The 10,709-nt window shown below is 41.6% G+C and overlaps 1 protein-coding gene across 1 annotated transcript in view; it reads left to right on the top strand.

Moving 5' to 3' along the window:
• The first annotated feature begins 2,726 nt into the window (after nt 1-2,726).
• cep162 (centrosomal protein 162) overlaps nt 2,727-10,709 on the top strand; it is a 46,974-nt gene continuing 38,991 nt past the window's right edge. Inside the window, exons 1-3 of the mRNA XM_080768946.1 lie at nt 2,727-2,866; nt 3,883-3,971; nt 5,075-5,234. Coding sequence (XP_080625072.1) covers nt 3,903-3,971; nt 5,075-5,234 — 229 coding nt within the window. The 5' untranslated portion in view covers nt 2,727-2,866; nt 3,883-3,902. The remainder of the gene's footprint in view (nt 2,867-3,882; nt 3,972-5,074; nt 5,235-10,709) is intronic.

The raw sequence follows: 10,709 nt of genomic DNA, 5'->3' as shown, positions 1-10,709 counted from the left end.
ATCTGTATTTAAGCCATTTACAGTAAATATAAAGAAGCCTCACTTACTGTACATGGCATTTGTAGGTAAATGCAATAATAAACTTTCCACTACTTACGACACGTCAGCAAACTTTAGTGGCCTACTTGCCTCACGCCCTGGTACTGCGCAGCAACTATTATGTAAAGCTTCTGCCAGTCAAAAGAAAAGACAAAACTATGCCTTCAGCCCTTCACATTCAGTGAAATAAAATGAAAAGAAATACATATCTTTCAGTTACAGCTGCTAAAGATACCCGATCGCATAAAGAAAGAATAATAAAAAAAAAACGCTATGACCCGCGTGAAGAGCTCGCATCACGCAGTGTATGTGTATGATGAGTAGTGTATGTATGAATTTGAAAACGCGTCACAGACGGAATTTATACCAACGCGGTGATGAGGCCACGTGTACATCCGCCAATAAAGTAGATCCATTCCAGAACGTTCTTTTCCTTCTCGGTTTCCAGCGGACAGGTGCCCGTTGGCATATTGCTGCCTCCCACAGTTGGCGGTAGGGTACTGCCCATTGTTGATGCGGTAAATGCCATGGGTAAATGCGCCACAAACCTTGTTTTAACCAAAATGACGAAGCCAAGTATTAATGCGCCAAGAAAGAAGACCCATTTCGTTTCGACAATCTTCCTTTTCCAGACGTGTCATGCCCGTTGGCAAATTTGCCACTGTTGGGTAAGAGTAGATGTAGGCTAGTTATCAATAATCACTATTACTAGTAATAAGTCTGATGTCTCTGCAGACAAAAGCAGTACTCAAAAGCAGTAGAACTCAACTGTATCCAGTGTAGGCTAATTTTGTCTCTCTTTCACTAGTGATTTATTGGATACTTTATTGATTGTTAACAGCATGCATTATCACATTCAAAAGTTGTGGGATGACACAAAAGGCCATGGGAGCTTGTTTCCATTGTGGTCCATGGTCCATTACTCAATGTATGACTCACTATTCATATAATATAGTCTCTATATTACATATAAGTACAAGCTCCAGTAGACCAGTAGCAGAAACAGAAGGGAAGTGGCAACATGGGGGTATAGCACTCTAAAAGACCTGCACCCGTAATTTGAGCCTGAGTGCTAAACCTGTATGTCTCTTCTTTAACCAATACTCCCTGTCCCCATTCAAATTCAAAGAGCCTTTTGTTCTGGGACACATACATTTACATTGTTGCCAAAGCAAAGTGTGAAATGGAATTATACATACTGTAACCCCCAGGGAGGGGGTTCCACTTCCAACTGTGACTCGACTTCGTGCACTAGGCCTATTCACTTCACTCACTCACTCACTCACACACACACACACACACACACACACACACACACACACACACACACACACACACACACACACACACACATATGCATTGACTGCACACTTCCAATGCAGGCAGCTGTGTTTGAACACAGTTTATTTATTTTAATTGCACATACATTACATTGTATCCATTTCCTGAAATGTAATAGTTTTGGACAAACAAGTTTTCCCATTCATCCACATGCCGTATGTCTATGTGGCACATGGGCAGCTCTGTTTACACATTTCATTCCTTTCAATTGTTGTATACATTTTAGTTTTGATTGTTATATTTCACACTTGCTTTGGCAATACTTATGTTTCTCATGCCAATAAAGGCCCTTCGAACAGAACAGACTAAAATAGAATAAAGAGAGACCCACACCAGACAACCCCCACACTGGATTTCGTGTTTGTTGTGGCTTTGTGTGTGTGTGCTAAATTCCTCAGATGGGGGATGTGTAGTCAGTCAGTGGTGGGAAAAGTTACTCAAACGTTTTCCTTAAAATGGACGGATATGCAGAATGTAGGCTTATAATTCATCATCACAATACATCACAATACAACATATTGAGAGCTCCGTTAGGTTGTAGATCGTCTATTTTCAAATGGCTCACATGTATAGGCCTATATAGGGCTGTAGGCCTATATGTGGTTAATGTATTACTAAAGTTGTCAAATTATTGTAGTATTTTCCTTTGAGATGTAGTAGAAGAAGTCAGGGCCAAATTAGCCAGTGCGGCCGTGTCCCAGGGGCCCTTGGCTCTCAGGGGTCCTTTGGGGAAATTGGACCGCTCTGTTCTGGGTTTATGGCCCTGAAAAGAGCTTCTGGAGAGTGGAGACCTTCATTGGCCATTGATTTTGTTAAATGTAGGTCCAAAATTTGATTAAAACATGGAAATTCTGTGCGCACACAGGCTATGGGGACCCCAAATGTACCGGCCCAGGGGCCCTCATGGGGGTTAATCCGTCCCTGGAAGAAGTAGAAGTACAGAAATAGGAAATAATCCAGTAGTAAAGTAAAAAATATATCTCAACATTTTAGTAAATACAGTACTTGAGTAGGGTAGGCCTACATGCCTACTTTACATAGCATTGACTTGATTCACTCATACACCCTGGGATTCCCAGGGTGTATGAGTGAATCAAGTCAATTCAAAAGGGCTTTATTGGCACAATGAGCTATAGAAAACTTTATGTATACATTGACAAAGCAAACATGAAACATTATGTTACAGTGTTTGCAAAACTATGAAATCAAACAAAGAAGTGAATCACTGCAGTCTGTTGGTCATGTGACTGGTGTTGGTCACGTGACTGATGGTGGTCACGTGACTTGCCTCCGAGGCAAATGTTTCTAACCAATCAGCTTGCTTATCTCACCCGGCTGTTGTCGCGGGAACACGCAAGCTAGCCCAGAGGAGCCCACCTAACAATAATAACAAACAAACTGCTGTATGCATTGCTATGCTAACCGTAACACTCAAACAAGTTGGACAGTTTATGTGAGGTTCACTGACTTTTTGTTGTATCAACCGGTACGTATGCGTGATGAAAAGCATCTAGAGTGAAGTTGAATGATTGTTGTACTTCTAGCTTCTCTTGCTAAATGGTCTTGGGCTACAGTAGATTAGCTGCTGTAGCTAAGCCACTTTGCTTGTGAACAGAGGACTGTTGGCTGTTGACAGCAGTTGACAGTTGTCAGTCAGTCTCAACAACCTACGGTCAGTGGTTATGGTTCTCAAACGTTTCAGGCCACGACCCCCAAAATAATCATAATTTGAACTGGGGGTCCCCACCCTGTCAGTCATTCGAATCGTAGGAGTTTAGACATTACATTTTGTTTGGGTACCCCCGAAAATAATTTCGGGACCCGCAGTTTGAGAAACTCAAAACATGCATCGAAACTATGAGTCAAGTCTGATGTGTGACGTACTTTTGATCATGTGATCTGGTACCGAGTCTGACTGATAGCAAATTGTCCATTACTAATAGTTTCATCTTAATCAGATTTCCTCTGTGGGTGAACTGTTTAGAGACAGTGATTTATCTGGTGCTAATCAGCCAGGCAGGCCGGCAGGGTAATCAAAACCCAGCATGTGTTCTTACATTACAGGGTTATTGGTGGTTAAAAGTTATTTCCTGTATCATTAATACTTTTATCGCTACTGCCATACTGGCACTATGAAATATGAAACTTTCCTCTTCTACACCGAATTTGAACCCGGTTTCCTGTGCCGACATTTTTACCATTGATCTAATGGAGCCAGCCTGCTTGCTCAGACGTTAAATTGAATCTTGATCATCATCAGATCCTGTGTCTAGAATCTGATATAATCTAAATGTCTCAATAGAAGAGCATATAGAGACAAAATACAACCACCCCAATTGTATGAGTTATATTATATTAACATACTCTACCATACAGATTGGGCAAAATGTAATTTTATGAATAAAAAAAAAGCTACATAGTGTAGCTGTAGCTACAGATCCAGCTGTAGCTGGATTATGAATGACTAAATTGATTTTGTCTGCATAATGTTACATCACATAGATGGTGCACTCGTGATCACCATGTCTCGTCGGAGTCGTCGACACACCAAAGAGGAGCTTGATGAGCAGTTTGAGCAGTTCTTGAAGGAGGTGAGATGGGCTTTATGACACAGGTTTCATCACACTATGAGTTTCTATTCTCAGGGGGACCTTGGAGGATCACAGATAAGTGTGGCTAACATGAGCCTGGAACCTCTGTTTATGTTGATTGCATTTAGATAATGTGGGTAAAATGTACATACAATACTTGGTATGATAATGTAACTAGCATCTAAATGCTGTTATATATAGCTTTTTATTGCACAGCACATTTTGTTCACAAATTCATATAGCAAGAACTAATGAGAGCCATGTACTAGGAAGGGTTAGACAGAATATACTGTATACTGGATAGTAACTATGAAGTATGTATATGTATTCTGTATAACCCTTCCATATATATTTGTATTTCGTCACTGTCGGCCAGAAACGTTGTATTTATTTTAATTTTGTAAATAAAAGCCCTACTACTTCATTGTACAAGAGTGTCACACAAACGTAGCAAGATTTGCTTATCTACATTAAGATCATAATTTACACAGCATCGCAACACTTGAGCTTGTAGACCGGCAATCGTTCTATTTTTGAGAGATTTATAACTATTTAACCACTGAAAAGGATTAACAAGAGCTTGTTATTAAATAATAACTACATTGGATTGAAATATTACAGTTTTGAACAAACAGGGTTTCCCATTCAACCACAATGATGCAAATAATACAGTATATCTTTGAAATGCACTATTATTTTGTGAACTCGCTTTTTTCACATTGACTGCACAATTGCATTGTGACACAGGCAGCTCTGTTTACACATCTCATCCCTTTTTAGTTTTAATTGTACATACATTTTAGTTTTGATTGTTTTATTTCACACGTGCTTTGGCAATGTAAACATGTTTCTCATGCCAACAAAGCCCATTTGAATAGAAGAATAGAATAAAGAGATACGATCACGCCAGACCCCCCTTGCTGGATTTCGTGGTGGGTGCGTGACCTAAATTCCTCAGATGGAGGATGTGTAACATAGTATCTCAGGGTGTGTCAAACTATAGTATATAAGAAGTGTGAGTGAATCAATTCAATTCAAATCAATTCAAAGGGGCTTTTTTGGCACGATGAGAAAACATGGCATAACTTACGTTATGCTGTCAGTCTGTTTCAGATGACTCTGTGGACCTGGGTGCCATTCCTAAGAGGCCCAGTGTCCTGGAAAGCCTTGGAGGAGCCTATCAGAAGCCAGCCAAGAAGCCAGCTGTCAGCGTTTCACCATGGTGGCAACATGAGGATGACAGTGACCAAGGACAAGGGAGAGGTACTAATTAGAGCCCTGACCGATGCCCAGTTTTTAAGGTCGAATCTTGATTGTGGAGAGTCCTAACGATGGTAACCCATTAAGACATGAGGCCGATTCTACGATCTGCTATTTTTGACTTGCCTTTATAATTTTCACCCAGTGTCAATTATCTAATGTAATCCTGGGCGCTACACTTCCTCTGCCAACCTGGGGGGGCAGCGGGCTCACCTCATGCTTCCTTCTATACACCAGACACCAGTGCGAGGAAGGAACACGTTATTCCGACCACCTCCTTTCCCCTCCATCAGGCGCCCCGGGCTGGCTAGGAGGTGGTAGTTTAGAGACCAGGATTACTGCATGTTTTTTGTGAGGGTACCACTACCTACCCTAGGGTGAAGAGAAGAGAGTCCGCACACAGGTTTGCTCCGATGGTGTTTTCTTTTATTTAAAACACCATAATACAAGACACGATGTTTCGGCCGCAGGCGGCCTTCATCAGGTGATATTTGTTAGTATGTGACAACCTCCATTTTATCTGGGTCGTCACGTCACGTGACTGACGTTGACTGGGTAGGCAGCGGTGGCCGAACGATTTGCGGAGCGGTCTTGATACCGGAAGGTCGCTAGTTCGTATCCCCGGACCGGCACGTTAAAAATTACCACCACTGAAGTGCCCTTGAGCAAGGCATTGAACCCCTACCATGAAATGTTCTTTGAGCAGGGCCTGGCTGTAAACAAGTTCTTGAGCTTAGTCCAGTTACCCTGGGTAAATACTGTATAGTAACTTTGCTTTGCAATTTACAAACACCAATGAGGGACAGCCAAACTGGATGTGCGCTAGCCACCTGCTTTTTAAACTACCTACCGTAGGGGACACGGGGAGAACATACAAACTCCACACAGAAAAGCCCTTTCGCCAAGCCCGCCTTAGGTATGGGCACTGAAGACGCGGAGGAGAGAACCCAGGACCTTCTAGCTGTGAGGCGACAGCACTACCGATTGTGCCACCATGCCCCTCGCTTTCCTGGTTTTAATGGGTGTTGACAATTCTTTTATTTATGTTTTTTTTTGTGGCTTTCGCCTTTATTTAATATTTTTTTATGGAAGGACAGACAGTAGGCTGACATGAAATGGGGAGAGAGATGGGGGCGGGTGACATGCAGTAAAGGCCGTCGGGAGTCGAGCCCGTGGCACACTGCCAGACTGGATTACCAGCCACGGTGTTTGTTGAGAGCTTGTATGAACTTTGGAAAATGTTTCAAAAGGTATAACTTTGGGACTCATCGGCTGCATCATTTCCCAAAACCAAAAATCTCCGTTCAGTATTATGGAGTATGGTCAGTACTCAGTATGACATCATATAGCCTCCTCCTGGTTATTCCTGACACTGAACTCATCATATATCCTCCTCCTGGTTATGCCTGACACTGAACTCTATATACAGTATGGGCACAAAAGGGACACATTCAGATACAGAAATCCCCATATATGAGCATTCATATATGAGCATTCCAATTTCCAAGGCATGGAGTCAAGGAGTGTTCTCAAATGGCCCCTTTATATCAATTATATAACATGCCCTTTACCCATTTGAGAACAAATGTTATATAATGCATGACTGACTTTAGAACTTCACAGATAATCAAGTTAGATAATGGCTCGACTGGTTGGTTGGAAGTGCCGTTATGGCCAGAGGAGGTTGGAGTGATCAGATGGAATATGTTGTGATACGATTAACTGGTGTCAGGTCAGGACAGTGCTTTAGTTAAAAAATAAAACTAAGATACTCATTATTTATCAGGAATAATATTAAAGTTCCAACCACGCCAGACTGTCAATGAAATTGCCAGCCAGATCATGTCAGTAGTTGAGGATATAAACTCCTCAGTACTTGGAAACCCTCTTGGAATCTGAAACTGAGTTTCACATCAATGACTGACTACTTTTTCAAAAAGGCTATAAGCACTGACTTTTCAATACGTGGACTTTATTACATCTCTTAATGAATTTTACGTATGAATTAACATTTTTATATGTGGATATAGAGGTTTCATAACATTTCCTGATATTAATGCACTGAGTCTGTGTAGCCAGCAGAGGGTGCTGTAGGTCTCTCAAACGCTTGATGTTTGCCAGCATGTATTCAGACTGCTTTTAATGAGAATTTCCTGCTACTACCTTTACATTTCTGCTTGTTTGTGTTTACACTTCTTTTCTCCATCTTTTTCCAGCACGCAAACGCAGATTTATTAAAGTAAAAAAAATACAGGCTGGGAACACTGAGGAGGATGAGCGCAAGCCAAGGAAAATCACACCTACACAGGGTATCAGCACCACTGTGCTCCATTAGAACCGTAGTGCTAATCGTTTAAAGTACAGCCTAGATTAGGTTTAAGTAGTTAAGCTGTCCAATTAAACCCCTGTGGTGTTCTTTTTTTCTAATGTGTGTTCACACAGGAGGCAAAGATACCCCCCAGAATACATGCAAAGTCAATGAAAAGATACAAAATGACGCACCGCAACGGAAATATTCCACCTTGAGCCAAGTTCGCTTTACCATCTTTTTAGAAAGGCGTCATTTCCAAGATGGCGTTCAAAATGGCTAGTATATCTCAATAGAAAAACATTATACAAAAGACTTTTCATTTGATTCTGGTACCTCTAGACATGCTTATGAACATACAAAACATCTAGGATAATACACCTTCCAGAAAGGCTTAATTTTCAAGGTGGTAGCCAAAATGGCGGCCGGGAGCATAAAATAGCTTTATTCTGATACCTAGTCTATACACAATAAGAATCTGGGACAATATACCTTCTGATGACTGATTTCACCATCTGAATCAGTTTCATTAGGCCTATGTTTTCACAGTCTGAGCTAGGAATGTTGTTACATCGCTGAGGACGGAGTGAACGTGCATGATTATGACCTTGTTGGACACATCATGCACAAAATTTTTGGACAGCCTGCATTCACGTTCTCATTCAGTAGAAAGGATAAAGCCATAGCCCTTGGACAAAGCTATCAAGGTTGCTCCTGATCGATCGAACCATTGATTCTACACTTCTGTTCAACTTTTCCTGATTGTCTCCAAACTGGAGAGCTGTCATTGGAGGAGGTTATGTGTTACGAGCTCAGTCCTTTCACTCTGTCCTTTTTGAAGACGTTTTCCGCAAGGCTGATAAACCACAACTAGCACATGCGATCTGTGATCATGCAAGTAATGCAATCTTAGATTCGGTACCAGAAACAGAGTATTACGTTCTTGATGGAGGTTCACTCCTTCACCGAATACCATGGAAGCTCGGACAAAGCTATGGTACAATTGCACAGTCACAAAGGAAACAAAATTCATCCCATTGTCAATTTCACCTCTGAGATAGTCTCACGTTACCAGACTGTTGCCTCCGCGATTTCCAAACGCTTCATCATACAGTCTGGGCCAATGGAAGAGCCATAATCCGCTAAAGTGGATGCTGGACAACAATCCCTGCTATGTTTCGACTAGTGTGACATAAGCACGCGTTCGGGGAGACGACCTCTACAACACCACACCCTCCGCTAAGCAGCAGAGGTGTAAAAAAAAAAACTCTGAAGTCTTCAGAATGGGACACTTCACTCCACCAGAGCCAAAGGAAATAGATATTTTAAGATGTATGAATGGCAAGAGCAATTTGCCAGCAAAGTCAAGGAATCAAATCTATATTAATAAGTTTACATTATCTGTTGGTATGGTAATCTCTGCATCAGAGACAAAAATTCTCTTGGGAAAATTGTTTGGCTCACAAATGAACGGCCTAGACCAGATCTTTAAGAAACAGGTACTTAACAAAGCCCTGTGTTAATCACAATTGCCCCTACCGGCATCCTTCATGTGAGATGACCTTCAAAATACATCTCCATTCATTCGAAGACGGCATATTTCATATAGCTTACACTGGATACTATACATATATCACACAAAGGACACATTGAGCGGTAGATACGTTAGAAGCACAGAGCGTGCAGACTAGATCAATGAAGAACCGATTCGCACATACTGCTTACATTGAGGCATTGAACAATGCAGATTTGAGGTCTTAAATAGCTTTAATAAACAAATATTGTAGGGATTTGGAAACTTTTAAATGAGCGTTTTATTTCTGATTGTGATGATCATTTGCAGAGTGAATCTTTCTTCTGTGTAACAGTGAATGAGAAACACTGTAAGCAAACTACGTTTTCTCCCCAAATGCGTGCGTATGTCAGACTAGTCAAAACATTTTTGTCCAGCATCCACTTTAGTCTGGAAATGGTATGTTTTTTTGTATCATTTGTATAATGTTTTTCTATTGAGATATAGCCATTTTAAGCTTGGCCGGCTGCCATTTTGAACACTATCTTGGAAATGACGCCTTTCCCGAAGGTATATTTTCCTAATCTTTTAGTATGTTCTTAAGCATGTTCAGAGGTACCAGAATCAGTTGACAAGTCCTTTGCAACATTTTCCAGTTGAGATATAGCCATTTTAAGCTCCGCGCAGCCATTTTGGACGCCATCTTGAAAATGGCGGCTTTCTGGGAGGTAGATTTTGGTAGACTTTTAGTATGTTATTTAGCATGCCCAATACTACCAAGATCCATTGAAAAACCTTTTGTATCAATTTTTTGGGGGTTAAACCCTAAATTGACTCACCTAAATGAAACGGTCTGCACCTCAACCAAAACATATAATAAGAGGTCGGGCTCGGGAGTAACTAGAAAGCAGTTTATTGAGTCAAAGACCAGACCAGCTGCAGGCACATTAAAGCAGTAAGTGCGCACAGAGACTTGTTGGGACTTGTTGATTTAGCATTACCAATGTGTCAATTTAACTCTGGGAGTGTATTGGTATTCACTATTCAGAACTGTTTCCAGTGATTGAGAGCATTTGTGTCAATTGTGCTAATAGGCAAACTATTAACGCATTTGCCTCAGGGGCCAAAATCACGTAACACGACATATCTTCGCCTGCTGTGTGAGAAACCAGACCGTCTGTCTTTCAACTCCCATCTTAGCCAGCCTTTTCTCTTTAACGTTTCCTCTCATTAATGAACTGCCTCTCTTATCATGGTCTTTCTTCTGTCCTCCTTTCACGGAGCTGCCGCTTCCTGGCTTTCTATCAGCTGTCAGTGTGGAGCTCCCTCACAAGCCAACCCCCACGCCTCGTAGCAAAGCTCCAGAGAGGCATGTTAAATCGGACAACAGCCGTAAATGTGATCTAGAGGCTTATTCTCAAGCAGCTGATGACTCCCAAAGTCCTCACAGTACATCAGGGCGTAGGAGGACCCCTGATGACTCTTCTGTCACGCCATCGGCCGGCAGTGATACTGGTTCCCAGTACAGCAGTGGAGATGGTAGAAGTCTCCCTTTCATACTCACTTTCTGCCCCTCTATAACTGTTGTTATGGCTACCAGTGGCAGGCTATTGCCAGGCAACCCTTTCATTAATTTAATAATTTTTGTTTAATAATG

Source organism: Protomyctophum bolini, assembly GCF_963924005.1.
Source record: "Protomyctophum bolini genome assembly, chromosome: 7".
NCBI lineage: Eukaryota > Metazoa > Chordata > Actinopteri > Myctophiformes > Myctophidae > Protomyctophum > Protomyctophum bolini.
Note: the sequence above shows the minus strand (reverse complement) of the source record. Positions and strands in the feature narration are given on the sequence as shown.